General features: G+C 45.1%; 2 protein-coding genes across 5 annotated transcripts in view; one reads left to right on the top strand and one right to left on the bottom strand.

The window, feature by feature from the left end:
* egln3 (egl-9 family hypoxia-inducible factor 3) overlaps positions 1-19,827 on the bottom strand; it is a 526,600-nt gene that overhangs the window by 54,947 nt on the left and 451,826 nt on the right. The window lies entirely within an intron of this gene.
* LOC114666379 (neuronal PAS domain-containing protein 3) overlaps positions 1-19,827 on the top strand; it is a 764,183-nt gene that overhangs the window by 510,206 nt on the left and 234,150 nt on the right. For all 4 annotated transcript variants that reach the window (XM_028821218.2, XM_028821217.2, XM_051920026.1 and 1 more), the window contains one exon: positions 15,770-15,859. In XM_028821218.2, coding sequence (XP_028677051.1) covers positions 15,770-15,859 — 90 coding nt within the window. The remainder of the gene's footprint in view (positions 1-15,769; positions 15,860-19,827) is intronic.

The following is a 19,827-nucleotide window of genomic DNA, read 5'->3' as shown; positions in this document are numbered from 1 at the left end:
TTGGGTGGCACTAATGACTGGAATACTGGGGCATGCCACCAGCTGGAAAGAGTGGGCATCCCAGAAGGAGTTGTTGAGTCCTCATCCTTTTAATACAAATTAGTGGGATTAATGTTCTTAGGGGGGCTGCTGCCAGGAGGCACCCAGACCTGGGATGTAAACGAGTATAAATGACACAGAATAGATATGGTGCCAAGGAAAGGGTTAGTCAAAGAACTGGGAATGGCGGAACCCCCTGATTACAAGGTGTACCCCCCTTTAATCCTAGGTGCCCGTGTGGAGTTTGATGTGCGACTGTGTGACTTATGAAAGACTGGGGTTCTGGTCATCAGTGCCCCCTGCCTTGAGTGCAGAGTGAGGTTTAGTGACAATCATAATAATAATAACAACGAGGATGAACATGCAACATAACCTGACGTTCTTAGGTGGTGTAATGTAGTGTTCAGGGTGTCGGCGGGCAGCACTCGGTGCAAGACAGGAAACAGACCAGGAGAGGGCGCCACACACACACACACACACACTAAACCCGATAATGAGGGAAAGTAGGACACAGCTGTGCTCATTAGCATACGGACACACCCCTAATCGACCATATATGGTAGCTGTTATGACTCTTGCTGTTATTCATATAGATTTTATTTTGTCTGTTTTTGGTTTATTATATTTTGCTGTCGTACAGAGAATTGTTTTATATATACTGTATGTATATATATATATATATATATATATATATATATATATATATATATATATATATTTGGTGAGATATCATTCCAACTCCATCTTATAAATTTTGTTTGCGGCATTTTGCAACGTTTTCTCATGGTCGCGGTTATTTTATTGTTGGTAATTACGTTTGTTGTTGGTCACACGTCCCATTTTATTGTTGTATGTAACGTCATGATGCGCCCCTATGAAAGATGCTGGTGGGGTGCCATCAATGTCCAGTTTTTTAGGTGAAACCTCAACAACTTTGTAAGTTTTGCTTAACGATTAGTTATTTGGTAAAAGGGTCAGTAGGTAGCCTGGACTTTTGCCTGTTTTTTTTTTTTTTTTTAGTTGATTAACTTCTCACAATTAGGTTTTGCAGATGGGCTTTGCACTTCTTTCCCAGTTTGACTTTTCACTGTTTTCTTGGCTGTTCTCTCAGGTTTGCTGTCATTTTGTTAAACTGTATTTCTTTTCAAGCTTAAAATGACTAACAACAGTAAAACTGGCCCTTTAGAGCCTTGTTGGCCTTAAAGTGATAACTATTAGCATAATGACACACCCCTAATTGACCCTATATGGTAACACTGGCCTTTTAGAGTCCTGGGTCGTTCTTGACATCATGACATCCCCCTGAGTGACCACAAATGCTAACCCTGACATTTTAGAGCCTTGTAGTGACTTGGAAGTTGGGTCATAGTTAACATACTGAGCCCCTCTAAATTAGTCATGTGTGGTCCTTTCAGAGCCTTACATTGGCCTTAACAGTGTAACTCATTAGCATAGTGACACACCCCTATTCGACCATATATGGTGACAGTAGCGTTTTTAGAGCCTTGGCATTGGATCACAGCTAAGCTCATTAAATTACAAAAAATTAAATTCAGTTTGACATGTATGGTGACCGTGACCTTTTACAGCATTGTGTTGGCATTGAAATGAGGTTGCAGTTAAAGTCATTAGAATACTGATGTGCCAATAATTAACTATTAATAGTGACACTGGCCTTTTACAGCCTGGAATCAGCCTTGAAAATAGGTCACCGTTAAGCTCATTAGCATACTGGCCTATTCCTAATTGATTATTTATGGTGACCCTGACTTTTTAGTGCCTTGTATTGACCTTGAAGTTAGGTCTCAACAAAGCTCATTAACATATTGACACACCCCTCATTGACCATAAATGGTAACCGTGGCTTTTTAGAGTCTTGTAATTGGCCTTGAAGTTAAGTCACCGTTAAGCTTATTTAACATACTGGCATATGCCTGATTGGCTAGATATGGTAACCCTGGCATTGTGTTGGTGTGAAAAAAGGTCACAGTTAAACTTCTTAGCATACTGATTTGCCCAGTTTGACTGTATATGGTGAGGTTGGCCTTCTAGAGCAGTGTGTCCCAGCCTCGGTCCTGGGGACCCCCTGTGGCTGCAGGTTTTTGTTCCAACCAGCTTCTGTTTTTAATTGGACTCCTGGGCTAATTCAGTGATGCTATTTCCCAAGTTCTATGTTTTGGGAACAATATAGAAATTAGAAACTAAGTTTGCTAAAAAAAAAAATATATATAATATATATATATATATATATATATATATATATATATATATATATTAATATTAAAATGTACCAAGCAGTTATATGGGAATAATGTATTTTTTTTCTTTTTAACAATATTTTCATTTTGATTTTCATTCTACTTTTCTAGGTGTTCTAATTGTTTAGATAGATATGAAACAAACAAACAGATAGATAGATATATAGATAGATACTTAATCCCCAAGGAGAAATTCACAAATGAGGTGACAGTTAAGCTCATTAGCATAATGACACACCCCTCATAGACTATACAGTGGTGTGAAAAACTATTTGCCCCCTTCCTGATTTCTTATTCTTTTGCATGTTTGTCACACAAAATGTCTCTGATCATCAAACACATTTAAACATTAGTCAAATATAACACAAGTAAACACAAAATGCAGTTTGTAAATGGTGGTTTTTATTATTTAGGGAGAAAAAAAATCCAAACCTACATGGCCCTGTGTGAAAAAGTAATTGCCCCCTGAACCTAATAACTGGTTGGGCCACCCTTAGCAGCAATAACTGCAATCAAGCGTTTGAGATAACTTGCAATGAGTCTATTACAGCGCTCTGGAGGAATTTTGGCCCACTCATCTTTGCAAAATTGTTGTAATTCAGCTTTATTTGAGGGTTTTCTAGCATGAACCGCCTTTTTAAGGTCATGCCATAGCATCTCAATTCCACTCCAAAGTCTTCATTTTGTTTTTCTTCAGCCATTCAGAGGTGGATTTGCTGGTGTGTTTTGGGTCATTGTCCTGTTGCAGCACCCAAGATCGCTTCAGCTTGAGTTGACGAACAGATGGCCGGACATTCTCCTTCAGGATTTTTTGGTAGACAGTAGAATTCATGGTTCCATCTATCACAGCAAGCCTTCCAGGTCCTGAAGCAGCAAAACAAGCCCAGACCATCACACTACCACCACCATATTTTACTGTTGGTATGATGTTCTTTTTCTGAAATGCTGTGTTCCTTTTACGCCAGATGTAACGGGACATTTGCCTTCCAAAAAGTTCAACTTTTGTCTCATCAGTCCACAAGGTATTTTCCCAAAAGTCTTGGCAATCATTGAGATGTTTCTTAGCAAAATTGAGACGAGCCCTAATGTTCTTTTTGCTTAACAGTGGTTTGCGTCTTGGAAATCTGCCATGCAGGCCGTTTTTTGCCCAGTCTCTTTCTTATGGTGGAGTCGTGAACACTGACCTTAATTGAGGCAAGTGAGGCCTGCAGTTCTTTAGACGTTGTCCTGGGGTCTTTTGTGACCTCTCGGATGAGTCGTCTCTGCGCTCTTGGGGTAATTTTGGTCGGCCGGCCACTCTGGGAAGGTTCACCACTGTTCCATGTTTTTGCCATTTGTGGATAATGGCTCTCACTGTGGTTCGCTGGAGTCCCAAAGCTTTAGAAATGGCTTTATAACCTTTACCAGACTGATAGATCTCAATTACTTCTGTTCTCATTTGTTCCTGAATTTCTTTGGATCTTGGCATGATGTCTAGCTTTTGAGGTGCTTTTTGTCTACTTCTCTGTGTCAGGCAGCTCCTAATTAAGTGATTTCTTGATTGAAACAGGTGTGGCAGTAATCAGGCTGGGGGTGGCTACGGAAATTGAACTCAGGTGTGATACACCACAGTTAGGTTATTTTTTAACAAGGGGGCAATTACTTTTTCACACAGGGCCATGTAGGTTTGGATTTTTTTTCTCCCTAAATAATAAACACCATCATTTACAAACTGCATTTTGTGTTTACTTGTGTTATATTTGACTAATGGTTAAATGTGTTTGATGATCAGAAACATTTTGTGTGACAAACATGCAAAAGAATAAGAAATCAGGAAGGGGGCAAATAGTTTTTCACACCATTGTATATGGTGACTGTATTGTCCCTTGAAGCTCATTAGCATAGTGACACACCTCTCATTGGCCTTTGAGTGTCTTGTAGGGACCTTGAAGATCTGAGCCTAAGAGGGTGGCACTGAAGTGTCTGGGACTGCCAAGTACTGGCAGGTTTATTATATCTGAAGATAAAACTGATGTGGCTGTCGACATGCAGGCCAAAGTCTGTTTCTGTGAAGTCAAATGTTTTATCAACACACTTAATTAACTAAAGCACTGTTGAAATTTAAAGAACAAGACTGCTAACCAGGAACACTAAACACACATGGCAGAGGTTCTCAAGTTCTCATCTGCACTCCCCTGGTTTGACCGGACACCCCTTTGGGTTCACTTTTGTCATCTGTGTGTTGGCATTGCCTGGTGGTCGTGCTGAATGCCTACAGAGGGCACACCATGAAGCCCTGACGTGCCCGTCTGTGTTTTTGTTTGCCGTTCCTTCTCTGCAGCAGACATGCGGGGGATTTCTGTGTAATTACCACTAAGCCTGGTATTTGTTCTACAGCTAAAGGCATTTAAGGATGTGGAGCAGTGGGATCAGGAAAATAAATCGTGTGGGTGAAATTTAAATTTGACCATCTGAGACCTTTATGGGAACATATTTGAAAGCAAGCTGACTTTCCAGGAGCAGATTCAGAGTTTTGGGAGTCTTCCTTCTGCTTCAGTTTGAAAATGACAGGAGAATTCAGTAACGTAGCACCCATCCCAAAACCCCCCAAGGCAGGAAAGTGAATCAGAAAATTGGACCACCAGCACGACTGGCCTTGAAACTGAGTACTCCTTAACACTGGCCTCATGCTTGTTGTCCAAAGCACTTTGTGGTGGTGCGATTTATAAAATGACTGAAGTGACTGGCTCTGGCGCCATTGATGACCAAACTCGCTTAATCCGCTTCAGGGTCACAGGAGGGCGAACCCCATCACAGAGCACCGAGCCCAGGCAGGCACTTACATGAAACAAAGATTGAGGGGCTTTCACTATGGCAGTGTTTAAAGACGGGTGGGCGTAACAGCTTTGAGAAACATCTTGGGTGGTGCTGACTTGTAAAGGCGCTATACAGAATCAAGACAGTTGACTCACTGGTGGTCTTACGTATTCTGTAACGTCAAGGAGGTCACGTTGAAAGGTGCTATATAGAATAAAGACAATTGAGTGGCTGGGGCTTTGAGGTACTCTGTAAAATGAAGATGGTCACCGTGAAAGACACTATATAGAGTGGAGGGAACTGAGTGAGTCTATAAAGTATTGATGATCCTTTGAAAAGTGCTATATAAAATAAAAGCAATTAGGTGATATTATTAAATTAGGCTTTATTATTAAAACAAGTAATACATCACCACTCATAGAATGGAGTGAACGGAGTGAGTCTGTAAGGTAAAGTTGATCCCTGTGAAAGGTGCTATATAAAGTAAAGGCAATTCGGTGATCGGTGGTCCCCTTTAAAATAAAGGTTGTCATTGTGAAAGGCACTATACAGAATGTAGACAGGTGATTGGTGGTCTTTGGTCCTCCAAGAAATAAAGGTGGTCTTTGTGAAAGCCACTATATAGAATGTAGACAATTGAATGACTGGTGGTCTTATGAACTCCATAAAATAAATCTAGCCACTGTGAAAGGTGATATAGAGAATAAAGAGAATTTAAGGACTGGTGGTCTTGGGTACTCCGTAATATAAAGAAGGCCCCTGTGTAAGGCACTATATAGAGTAAAGACAATTGAGTGACTGCTGGTCTTATGTACTCTACAAAGTTAAAGGTGATTCCTGTGAAAGGTGCTATATAAAATAAAAGTAATTAGTTGATTGGTGGTCCTGTGTAACATAAAGATGGTCCCTGTAAAAAGCACTGCATAGAATAAAAGTAGTTAGGCAACTGGTGGTCTTAGATCACCCGTAAAATAAAAGGTGGTCACCATGCAAGGCTCTGTGTGATTGGAGATCTTAGTTACTGCGCTATATACAGCAGGTAACGATGATTGAGGTCCTAGTGGTGTTCGTTACCCAGGATAGTAAAGGTGGTCATTGTGACAGAATGAAGATAACTGAGTGACCGGTTGTCTCATGTGCTCTTTAAAATAGACGTAGTCACTACGAAAGGCGCTTTACAGAAAGCCCTATAAAGTCCTGAATTGGAGAACTGAGCTAAATTGTATGGGTCTGGTGTGTAAGGCGCTATATACTTCCTAACATGGCTGGCCGACATCTGCTCAGCCTGTGAGTTGGCATCTCGGCTGTGAAGTGTGGTAAGGCGTGTGACTCCAGGTGACAGCGCAGCTGCCGATTGTCTTCTCACCTGCACTGCATCGCCAGCTGCGGCGCAGAAACAGAAGGTCATCGCTGCAGCACTGAGGAAGGTGTCGACGTTGGCGATGCGCCCAAGCGGCACCTCTGAGCGGCTCGGAACAGCAGAGCAGCCGCAAGATTTAAATAAATGACGGCAAATGTTGTTGATATCACTCAGCCCACGGATCACAAGTTTGTTGGCCATGATTTATCACACACTTTACGCGGCAGTTAGCCTGTAAACAGGGGCCGTTTATCACCAGAGAAGACCCCCCCCCCCCTTGCAGTGCCGAGAGCTGCATGCCAAGTGTCACCGGTAGGGAGGAGACGAGGACACACACACCGCCGACCTCCTGAACCTGAAAGGAGGAGCCGTTGTAAGTCATCTCATTTCAGCAGAAAGACCCTTAGGACCCTGGGTTCCTGTCAGCAGGCCGCCATTGTTAGGCCACCGTCAAGCTGTATACTTCAGGGAGTCGTCAGTGTTACCAAGTCACACGCTTCAGTGAGGACTAGAGCACCATTAGAGCTCAGGGAGGGTGGGCTCTTTTGTAATGCCATCTGAGGAGATCAAAGTAGGACACGCTAAAGGTTCATTCAGGTGACACAAATGGCTATCCTAAGAGTGACACCAACCGAGGGTGGGTTCTGCACTTTAATGAGGGTCTGATCCCCTTAATCAGGCTAAGAGACCACCATTGAAGAGTCAGAGTGGCCTGACTCTCATTATTGTGCCATTTGATTTCAGTGAGCACCTGATCACCGTCATGGTGTCCTACTGGTGGTCAGTGAGGTCCTGAATATCTTTGTTATCATCAGACTGTATACTTCAGTGAGGGCCCCACCACCAGTGTCAGGCTGTGTGGTTCAACGAGGGCATAGTCAGAGTCATCAAGAGGGACAGTTCATTGAGGACCAGACCACCTTCAGGAGCTCATCGAAGCTCAGACTGTCTGGTCAGGCCGTCGATCATCTAAGTGGGTCATGAGATTCTTTGATCCTGTTGCCGCTGTCATCGGGTCACGCCATTCATGGATGGACTGATTAGTCTTTAGAGCTCAGGTAGGGTCTGCTATGTTGTCATCAGGCCACATGGTTCAGTGGAGGTCTGACCCCCCCCACCATCATTAAGTTCCGTGGTTCACAGAAGGATCTGATCAAGATAAGAAATTCACTGAAGGTCTGACCTTTCACTCTGGCTGTAGAAGTCAATCAGGGTCTTGCCCACCATTATTAGGTCATACAGGTCATTGATGGTGTCCTTGTGGTCAAGCTGTGATGTTTCCTTGAATTTTGGGTAGGAAGGAAAAGGTAGGGAGACCTGCCTAATGAGCCGAGGGGGGGTTTGACTCTTGTCACCAGGCTGCTGGGTTCAATGAGGACTTTCCAGCCATCTTCAGGCAGTATGCTTTAGTGAGGGGGTTAGACCTTCATCACCATCTCGTGAGATTCAGTGAGGGTCTTGTTGTCGTCATCAAGCCGTACAGTTCAGCCAATCAGAATGTGTGTTTCAGTGGGAGCCTGACTGGCATCATTAGGGGTCAGGGCTCTAAATGGCTTCATGGCTCGTAAAGATGCTGACCACCCATTCATTTATAAAGTGAGTTCACTGAAGGCCTGACTGACATGTTTAGTTTATGCCATTCACTGAGGGCACCCAGTCAAGTGAGAACTCGGGCTGTGTGATCTAGTGAGGGTCTAATTGATGCCATCAAGTCAGATGAGGCTTTGACCCACCCAGTCAGGTTACATCATTTGAGCCAAAGCCTGACTTCCATTAGGTTATGAAGTTGAGTGATGGGTCTGATCATCGAGTCACGCTGTGGAGTTCAGTCAGAGTGTCACTACTGCATCAGAATACGATTCAGTTTATGAAGGATCAGTCTACCTGATTAGGCCATGAGAGTCTGTGAGGGTCTCATTGTTGTCATCAGGCTGGTGAGGTCAGTCAGGTCCAGAGTCCAGACCATTTGACACCATCAGGCAGTATAGAGAAGGCCAGAAGCCATTGCATTGTGTCTTTGTGGACCTGGAGAAAGAAAGCAAATGACAGGGTGACTGTATGAGGAAGTCGGGAGTGGCAGAGAAGTACATAAGAGTGGCACAGGATATGTACGAGGGAAGTGTGACAGTGGTGAGGTCTGCGGTAGGAGTGACGGAGGTGGGATTACATCAGGGATCGGCTCGGAGCCCTTTCTTATCTCCAATGGTGATGGACAGGCTGACAGACGAGATTAGACAGGAGTCCCCGTGGATGTTTAGTAACGTTACATGTAAAATGCAGCTTTGCAATAGCGAGGATTTGGGAATGCCACAGACAACCATTTCTCGAACGCCCTTACAACGTGTTGGTGATGCACAGAGTCCTAAGTTTCCGCACCACTCTACCTGAGGTCTGGTCAAAGCAAACGTTGGTGTGATGTAAAGATCATTGATCCAAGTGTGGATGAGCTGCAAGTGATGTCACAGCATCAACACACAGGTAGTACTGTACGGTAGTAGCCAGCATTTCACCCTGAATGGCTGATTGACAGTGCAGTGTCACACGGGTACAATGTTCGGGTTACGCTTTACAAGCCAAGAAGTTTCAAGACCACCGGGGTGTCAAAGATAGGGTGGGATCACAGAGACGGTGGTGGCACGTGACTCTGGAATGCAATCAGGAACAGCAGGAGAGTGAACACGACTAAGGCCAGGTTTATACTTCACGTGACGCGACGCATGCTGCAGCGGACACTCCTGCTACACTAGCGTTTGACTATTTATACTTGCGCATGTACTTTACGTATTTCTGGAGGAATCCAGCAGGTGTGAGATATCATCACGGTGAGAACAGGTTCGGCTTCGCTGTGTTGTGAATTGCCTGGAACAGCCATTAAATTCCGATGACACCTTACTGCAGTATCTCTGAAAAGGATGTTTAATGATTCAATCCAACAATCCAGGGATGTGTCCATTCCAGCAAGCATTGGGCACGAGGCAGAAACAATCCCTGGATGGGGTGTCACAAGGTGAATACAAGCACACACACACACACACTGGCGTCATTTTAGTGTCACCAAATCTGCATGTCTTTGGAAGGAAACCGGAGCACAGTGTGGAAACCCAGCAGGAAAACGTGAGAACACCAGGCAGGGAACACCAGCGACATGACTCCCAACGAGATAGCAGTGCTACCGCTCCACCAACGCATCACGCCCATGTGTGTAATTATTAACAGTATTCGTTATTTAAACGAAATTAACAATTTATCTGTAAAATGTAGCATACACACTTTAATGCATTTCATTATGAAAGTGATATCAAGTATGAATCTAAAGATTCTTAATTTGCAGAGTTGGAATATCAGACACGTAATGTGTTCTGTGTGGTGATCTGTTGCTGCTTACCACTGCTGTCAGGTCCAAGAAGCTCGTAGCGATTAAAAACTGGGATGACGTTTACGACGGTCTGCTTTAATGATAAAGTAAACTACGAGGTTAAAGTGGACAATTCGAGATTAAAGCCGAAATTTCCACTTTAATCACAAAATACACGTTTTCACCAAAAAAAAAAAAAACATGGCGCAGAAGATGGTATGTGAGAGTTTTAAAATGTCGTGTCATTACGATCGGGAATATGCGATGCTTGAATATAAGAGCACCACGAATGCATTTGTATGTCGCCATTTTGCTTCACCACATCAAACCATTCGTCAAACATCGACGCGCGCACATCGATCTTGTAGGATCTGCATAGTGGCTTTCTGTCACATGTAGACAGAAACCAGAGACTCTGACGTCACGTTCCGACTTTTATCACACTGCGCCCCCCCGACTTTTTGCTGGTACTGCAACTTGCGCACGCGTCTTGTTAATTTCTGAGGACCTGCTCAGTGGACGCGTGAAATGAATGCTGGAAACGTGTGGCAGCCCTGATATGGGCGCGTGCGCATTCTGAGCGTGAAGTATAAACCGGCCCTTAGAGCTGTGGCCACTTTCAGTGTAACCGTCACTTGACAAGGTGTTTGCTGTGGCCAGAACAGTGGGAAGATATGGCTGTGGATCATTCATCTCTACATATATATATATATATATATATATATATATATATATATAGTGAAGGAAACCCAGGCATCAGCAAACCCAAATCCCACCACGGACACAGAAGCACAGTCCCAAGTTCAAATACTGGAAGGTTTTATTATATTTACCTCCAAAAAAGTGATATAAACACAAACAAATACACAAACACAGGTCTTTCTCTCCATCATCCTTTCTTTCCTTCTCCCTACCACACTATCCTCCTCCACTCAAGTGTTGCTCCACTGCCTCCCAGCTCTGACTCGCCTGGATAATGGAGTGCGGTCCTTCTGATTACAGACCCACGAGTACTTCCGGTGCCAGGGCGCGACTGCCCGATAGAAGCACTTCCAGGTCACACAGAAGTCCATTATAATAGGGAGCTTGCCTCCCTGCAGCGCCCTCTCGTGGCACCCAGTGACTACATTTCCTGGCCTGCCCTGCTGGCTTCTCACTTGGTGTGGATTTCCGGGACTGCTGCCATCTAGTGTGCTGGGGGAATAAAAACTCCCCGGCGATTTCTTTTACAGGGGCTGTCTGTCCATCTCTTCCTTCCGGGTCTGCTTCCTGTTTCCTTCCCGGCCGGAATGCACGTCCAGCCCGTGTAACATCCACAATATAAAATCCAACGTCTGTCTGTCTGTCCGCTTTTCACGAGAGAACTACTTAATGGATTTAGGTCGGGGTTTTTTTCTAGAATTTGCTTGAACATTCTGGTTGATTTCGCGACTTCTCTCATCACGCTAAGTATCAGAGTTTGCTTGCAGGAGCGATTTATTCATGCCAATCCGAGAAAGGGGGGAAAGCGTGACGTCGAGAGTGGGGAGCCGGGTGGGACCCTCCTTGCTGTCCTGTATCACTTCTATGTGGGCAAAGTCATGGGGGACGGCTCGTTGTTAAATCAATGCGTCTGTTTATTCTCATTTCGGGGGGGTGTGTCTTGGTGTGCCCATCTCCGTGCTCGTTACTGTGCTGTTCTTGAGTTGTATAAATATGTGCAGCTTAGTGCAATGTCCTACCTTCCTGTCTTCTTCTTCTTCTTTTACTTCACCTATTCAATATTATTAATATTATTCAATGGTCTTACTACCCCAAAGATAATAGTAATATCAGAAAACTGCAAAGCATCTTCATGATTTCCAAGGAAACTAGAAAGCGTCATCACGAGTGCCACTTTGCGGCGGGAGGTACCCTAAAGTCGTGACGCCATTTGTTCTCAACTCCTTCTCCGGGTTGCTTGTGGGTGTCGGACGTTTCCTGGCTGCTTCTCACGTGATACGCGGAAGGACAAATTGTAATCCTAGTGAATCCCTAGGAGTGAATCTGCGATGCTCGATAAACACGGGCCCAGGTCAGCGTCATGAAGCCACACAGCTCGGTGAAGGCCTGTCCACCACAATCAGGATGCACGGTTCCCCACCATCAGACTGTATTTTCTAATGAGACCTCCTGTGATTTCACTGAGCGCCTGGCTGCCATCATCAAGCCATAAAGTTTGGGATTGGGCCGTGGAGTTGAACGAGACCTGCTCATCAAGCTTCATCGGTGGGCTCACTTGACAGTTCATTGAGGGTCCAGTCAGGCCATAAGAATCATTGAGAGTGTCATCGGGTCACACTGTTCATGGACAGACTAATCAGTGCCTGCGATTCAGGTGGGGGTCTGCTGTGTCGTCAGGCCACAAGGTTCACTGGAGGTCTGACCCCCATCATTAGGTTGTTCAGTTCAGGGAGATTCTGATCAGCTAGTTGAACTTTTAAATTCATTGAGGGTCTGATCATCTACTCGGGCTGGACAAGTCAATAAGGGCTTGACCACCTTGATTAGGTCACACAGTCCGCTGGTGACATCCTTGAGGTCAAGATGTGATGTCTCCTTATCTTTTGAAGAAGGGAAAGATCAAAGTAGGAGACACCACCACAGGCTCATTCAGGTGACAAACCTGGCTACCCTGAAAGTGACACCAAACTTCAGGCTGGGTGCGACCAAGTGTTTCACAGATCTCTGCCACTCCACCTCTCCCGCCTTGTGCCCATCTCCTTCCCTCCTTCCTTTGCAGGGATGAAGCATGGCAGCTAACTGCACGTTTAGCGTTCTTTAATGTAGTATTATGTGAAATGAAGAACATATCAATCTTTTAGTCGTCCCGATGTCAGGAGACAAATGAGGCACAAATACTGACATTATTATTAGGCTAATGTAAACTCAAATACCTAACATTTACATTTCACATGTATCTTTGTGAATTTTCCGCAGTGAATTTCAGTGGGAGTTAGCAAAGTCAGCTTCATGTCTACACTCTGTAAATAGCCTGCGGCGGCTTCATCAGGAGCATGAAAACTGCTCGCTCGCTCGCCCGCCCGCCTGCCCGCCCGCCCGCTCTCTCTCTCTCTCGCCGCCAGCTGCCGAGTCGTTTTATCTTTTTTTTTTTTTTTTTTTTTCCCTTCTTTCTGTTAAAACTTTGGATTTAAATTCGGAAGCGCAGTCAGATGACAGTTGAGCCAAGCTCCACATTTTGGAAATATTTTCTTTAATTCTTCACAAACGTGATATTACTTGGTGCTGTGCTCTCTCCGTCCATTGGGATAAAGTCTGAGTCGCTGCCTGTGTGGAGAGCCAGGCGATTAATGATTGTGTGTTAAGAGTGCCTTTCATCAAAGGCCAGGGCTCCGTGTTGGGTGCCACCTGTCTAGTGATCTGTTATAACGTGCCTCTCATGTCTGTCTGTCTGTCTGTCTGTCTATCTATTGTGACAGATAGGGGCGCTCTCGCTCCCTTAAACCTTCGGACACCACGCCAGACACCAGGTAAAATCCAAAATATTGAATTTATTATAATAATTATGTGCACAAAGCACCCTCCCCTCCACACTACTCATATACAATAAACAATAATCAATAACCAATCCTCCACACTCCCAGACGCGTTATCACCCTTCCACCCAGCCCAGCTCAACGCTCTGGTGTTTCTCAGAGTCTTTTATAGTCCCTAACCCGGAAGTGTTTCCCAGCCTTCAGTCCATGTGACTCTTATCACTTCCGGGTCAGATAAAAAATCCTCTTCTTCATCCTGGAAGCACATCATTCCTCTTGTCAATGTGACTCTGACGTACTTCCAGGGCGTAGGGCAAATAGTCGCTGCTTCTCCCTGCAGCGCCTTCTACCGGCCCCCGTGGTATCCAGCAGGGCTGTAAAGGAAAACTCCAATGTCCATAATTCCCTGCTGGCATTCAGGGCACCTCCATGCTGCAGGGAGGGCTCTACCTGGCGGCCTGGGGGTATTGGCCGGGATGAACGGCCAGCCATCTGTCTGTCTGTCTATCTGTCTATCTATCTATGTTATATAGTGCCTTTCATATTCTATCCTGCCAACTATACTAAAATTAATATCTATCTATCTATTTATGCTGCCGACTATACTAAAATTAAAATCTATCTATCTGTCTATCTATCTATCTTATCTATTTATGCTGCCGACTATACTAAAATTAAAATCTATCTATCTATCTATCTATCTATCTATCTATCTATCTATCTATCTATCTATCTATCTATCTATCTATGCTGCCGACTATACTAAAATTAAAATCAATCTATCTATCTATCTATCTATCTATCTATCTATCTATCTATCTATCTATCTATCTATCTATCTATCTATCTATCTATCTATCTATCTATCTATCTATCGACTTGCTGTAGGCCCACGTTTACCATTTAGATGTGTGTGTCATCATTCTCTGCCATCTTGTGCCACTCCATAAGGGCAGTCGCTAATTCTCATTTTCCGCGGTTTATCACGGCCTGATCATCTTCTCATATACTGGTGAGGATTCATTGATCACAGTGCCTTTCACGTGTGGCTGGCTGAGAAGTGATGTGATGTTTGTACAGCGTGCATGAGGGTGCAGTATGGAGAAATACATGTGCAAGTGTCAAAACTCAATTAATAAAGTAAATTATTCTTAAAGGGATCTGTGATTCAGAAAAGGTTAAGAATCACCACATTGTATGGTTTAGAGCAGGGGTGTTGAACTCGGGGCCTGGTGGGCTGCAGTGGCTGCAGGTTTTCATTCTCACCCTTTTCCTAATCAGTGACCAGTTTTCACTGCTAATTAATTTCTTTTCCCTTCATTTTAAGAGCCCTGTTTTTAGGATCCAGTCCTCTGAATTGATTCATTTCTTTATTAAATGGCAGCCAAACAGAAGTAAGACATGAAACGAGCCGACAGATGACCATCTAAACTGGGATTTCAAACTCCAACCAGTCTCATAATGAGAAGCCCATTCCCACTGTTAATTAAGCCCGTTATTTAATTCCGTGGCCTGTTGCTGCTCTCACAGCAGACATTTCCAGAACTGTAGATTTTCTGTTTTTTCTAAGAGCATCATCAAAATGTTGGGTGAGCTGAGCAGACCAACTTGACTGAGACCCTCAGCTTTCTTTATTTGCAGGTGAGCTGGTCGAGTGGCGGTCTGTTTCGTGTGTGTTTCGTTAATTAAGGGGCGGATTCAAGTTAATTAAAACGAAGCCAAAAGGAGTTAATTAGCAGCCAAATCTGGTTACTGATGAAGAAGATGGTGAGAATGAAAACCTGCAGCCACTGTGGCCCACCAGGACACCCCTGGTTTAGACTGAAAGGCTCAATATGATGGATAAAATGGAAAGTACTGTATGATATACGCACAGATTCAAAAATGGTATAAAATCGATTTGAAAGGCTCTATATATTGGGCAGATTGAGTGAAAGGCGGCACTATTAGACGGGTACATAGATCTATATAGGAGAGGCGCTATATAACAGGAGGATGTTGAAGGTGCTATAAAGTGAATTCTTAGGAAAGGCGCTATATAAGACAGCTATAAACTGCGCCTCAGGGTTGAGGATTGGAGTGTTTGATTTAACAAGTGAAGAAAATGTGAAGCATCAGTTAATGAAAGAAACAGTATATAGCGCCTTTCCTTCAGTTGTTTTGATTTTGGTGTGACCTTGAGCGTGGTGCCATGTCATTGTGTAAAGCTCCTTTGCCAAGGCGCTGCTAGTATTGACACTGTGTAACCTGGCATGTCACCTTCTCTAGCCATGCGCACAGTGACAGTGAGACAGTTTTTGTGTCACACACACACAGATGTGTGCTTCCCACCCTTTTAACCCTTCACATGCCACTCCAGTTAGCCCAGACATGCCCGTGTCGTGTGTTTGACCCCCTGTACCCGCACGTCTAATGCTAACCTCTCTTTCTTTTTCTCTCTTTGCAGTCTCTGGATGGATTTGTATTTGCACTAAACAAGGAAGGAAGGTTTTTGTACATCTCAGAAACTGTGTCCATATACCTGGGGCTGTCACAGGTAAGTGCCACATGTCACTCGTGTGTTTAAAGTCATGGCTGGTATTAATGACGTGAAACTAACGCTGACTTTCAAAGTGAATGGACCTGCAGATACTCGGAGAGACGCTCCGTCAAGGACGTTGACCGCTGGGTTTCTGCACGCCAGTCCCTGGTGACGGCTGGGTGCATGTGAGGTGACCACAGCTGACGTTTTTCTCAGCTGGACGAGGTGGCAGATGGAGCGCTGCACACTGAGCGTGCTCACTGGGTAATCCCAGAAGGGCAGATGAAATGAATGGAGGTGTGACACATGTGAACGTATCGAGTCAAAGACTTGTCACTGATGGTGAACAGGGTGTCATGGGCGCCACTCCCTTTGCTGAATTTTGATTGTCCTTGACACCTGCAATGGTACATGTGCCTAATGGTGGTCAGTAAGTCAGTGGTCCGGTTTGGGGCTTTGCGGTGAAGTTGTGTCTCTGGTAGAACTCGTGCATTGGCAGACTGGGCTGAGGTGGCACCCTGATGGGCAGCATGGCTGGGTGTGTTGCGATGACAGGGCACTATAAGTGAGGTGAAGATTACCTGGCATGTGCTGTGCCTGCTGTTTGGGGCCCAGCGTTACCACCGTGAGTTTGGGTGTAGAAACCAACATGTCTGGGCTGCGTGTGACTTGTTATGTGTGCTTCATGGGTGTGTCTGCATGCCGTGTGTGTGTGTATTTACACACGTCTGTGCTTGGGTGTGTGTGCGTGTGTGTGTGTAACCGAGTAAACCGAGGCCGTGCATGTGGGTGTTTGTGTGTGTGTTTGTTTACATGTTCACACTTGTGTGTGTGAGTGTAATGGTCTCTGCACATTTTTAAGTCTGTGTGTGTGCGCGCGCACATGGTTGTTAGAACTTGCACTCCTATCCACGTCTGTGTGAGTCTGTGTGTGTGTGTGTGTGTGTGTGTGTGTGTGTGTGTGCGCGCACGCAGACTCCTTCACAGGATTTGTTTTGTTTGTTTTCTGCACATAACATGGACACCTTTACACACGTGTTTGTGATGTGTGTGTGTGTTTGATTGTCTCTGCACATATCTGTGTGTTTGTGTGTGTTCTTTATGCAGCTGTTAGTACACACACTTCTCAATGTGTGCATGTGTGTTTGATTGTTTCTGCACATGTCCGTGGTCCTCTGTGTGTGTGTGTGTGTGTGTGTGTGTGTGCGCGCGTGCAGTTCTTACAACATGCGTTCCTTTACGTGTGTGTTTGTGTACACGTTTGATTGTCTTTACGCTTGTTTATGAATCTATTTGTGTGTCTACAGTAATGCTTGAGCACACGTGTGTGTCAGTGTTTGTGCCCATGTTTGTTTGTGGCCCTGTGTGTGAGTGTATAGTTGTTTGAGCACACACGCCTTTACATGTGTGTTTGCGTGTGCACATAGTCGTGATCCTGTGTGTGTGTGTGTGTGTTTGTGTATGTACATAATTGTTAGATCACTCACTCCTTCACATGTGTGCCCGTGTGTTGTGTGTTTGTTTTTTTGCACTTGTGTGTGTGTGTGTGTGTGGTTGTTGGTGTGTACTCCTTTACACACGGGTGTTGTGTGTGTGTTAGTGTTTGGTCGCAGTCGCTCATGTTGGTGACCCACGCGTGTTGTGTTGTGTGTGTGTGTGCCAGCGGCGGTGTGCCGTGGTGGCGGAGTGGCGCACTGAGCAGCGTCCAGGCAGCTGGGCGGCCGGTAATTGAGATGTGTCTGTTTGCTTTGTGTAACAGATGGCTCTGTGTGCTTAGGCTGATAGCTACGAAAATAATAATTGCGTTCTCCTGGCCAAAAGAATATTAGCTTTTGGGTTTTGGCCATTTTCGTCAGTCCTCCTGCCAGCACAGCATATGCACATGTATGGATTGGATTTTCAAGGAAATTGATGCATCTGGACAGCCTCGGCCATCTGAATTCTCATCTGTTCATGGGGCCCGCGTTTAACCCCTTGCGCGCTGAGCCTGGTGGCGGCGGGACTCGACAGCTGCCCCCTCCATCCGTACCTCTGTCCGTCCGCAGGTCCGCTTTCTGAAGGGCACAGCAGTGGGTGGGACGCCAGCCCTTTCACAGGCCAAGCTCTCGCACGCCGGGCCAGTTGGCAGGCGTTTCAAATGCCATCAAAGTTCTTGTTGAGAAAAAAGAGTCGAGTCCTCGTGGCGCTGCAGGGAAACTCGACGCCTCGCTGAGCTGACACTCCAGATTTCAAACGGTGGGTGGTGGTGGTGGCCCGTCTGGGTCCCCGATAAACTTCACGCTTATGGAGAGCAGGAATGGGGCAGAAACTCCAGGACTTCATCCTGACGATCCTCCGCTTTGGGGCCTCGCTGTCCTTTTCAGAGCTCCGTTCACTTGACCACCACTGCTCATAATGCTGAGTGCGGCCGAGTAATCGGTATGACCTGAGACCACTGGGGGGCCCGGAAACCATCGGAGAACTTGTCACTTTATACTGGGGTGGACTGGGACATCGGCAAGGAATTCCGACATTCCAGAACAATACCCTCTAGATGAGAAGGTGTATCATTACCTATGGCCCTAGCCCAGCTGGGTCGGGACCCCCGAATAAAAAGCCCACCGCTCATTCAGTTCTTTAGTGAGCTTACAGCGTCACTGTCTTAGCCTACGACAGATGTGTGCGTGTGTGACATCTTCAGTCGGGCGGCTGCTGCCCAATTTCAGAACATCAGATTTAACAAAATGGTAAAATCGTGTCCCGGCTCAGACGCTGCTCAGTTCAATAGTAATAATAATAATAATACATTTTATTTATATAGCGCCTTTCCCATGCTCAAGGCGCTTACAGAATATAAGAAGAACTGCAGGGTATACAGTATATAGCATTGTACAAACCAGATAAATAAATAAAGAAGATTACGACAGTGAAATCAGAGAAACATCCGCTGAACATTACCGTGATGTGAATAAAACGAGAGTCGCCATTCATTCTGTTCTCTGGCTATTTAAAGAATCGTTTCTGTCTTTATTATCAGAGGTGTCTCTGCACTGTCCCCCATCTCCCAGCAGAAGGCGCTGTTGTGCCAGAAACGAACAATGCAGCAAGTTGCCTCAGTGTTGTGATCGGGGGCTGTGGGGGTCGAGGATTCTGTTTATTTTATTATTCGCTTATATTTTTTAACGATTCAGATGTTGTGTTTTGTTTTGCAACGTCTTGGAAGCCATTTTATATCCTCAGTCGCCGCCATTTTGTAATCCCGTCGTTAGGCCCCCTTCCCCGCATTTCTTCTTCATTTCCTTATCCAGTCTGCCGATGCCAAATCCTCAAAAGACCCCGTGCAAAAAAAAAAAAAAATTCTAGCGTGTTAGTTTAGATTTTTTTGTCCTCTCGACCTCGGGTCTCGTCTCTCGTTTTGGCTTCCGTTTCCTTTTGTTCTCGATCCCTTTTTGTTTTCATGCTCCGGTTGTGCTCAGAAACTTCATCTGCCAGCGCCGACAGAACACTCAATAATTTAAGATGGTCTTAAAATTTTTATTGGAGAAGCAAATTAGCCATCACTTTCAAAGTGGCCCATGCCACCCACTTGCTAGCACCAGCAGGCTTTAGCCCGACTGGGCCCAAAATTGGAGGAAAGCGGCCTTCACAACCCGAAGCCGACTCACGTTTCCTGGCCCAGTATTTGACTCGGGAGATTTTTGGAGGTTTTTTTTGGTGTAATGAACTTGAGGGGTCCCAAGCACAAAGCCCCTAACAATAACTCAGAATTGCCCACTGGGGTGAGGTGGGGGAGGATTACTGTCAAACCCATGTTAGAAACAAACAAAGGGGCAAGGAAGAAAGCCTTTAAAATTCAAAGATTTATTTTCACAAAAAGGTCTGTGACAAAAATCAGCTCCGGAGAGCAGAGAAGTCCCAATGCGGAGTCCAAGAGGTGACGTCCCCAAACCTGAGCCCGGCTTTGGTTTTGTGAGTTGCTGGCCACACGGCAGTGGTGCCCACGC

This window comes from Erpetoichthys calabaricus, chromosome 16 (assembly GCF_900747795.2).
Source record: "Erpetoichthys calabaricus chromosome 16, fErpCal1.3, whole genome shotgun sequence".
Taxonomy (NCBI): domain Eukaryota; kingdom Metazoa; phylum Chordata; class Cladistia; order Polypteriformes; family Polypteridae; genus Erpetoichthys; species Erpetoichthys calabaricus.
Note: the sequence above shows the minus strand (reverse complement) of the source record. Positions and strands in the feature narration are given on the sequence as shown.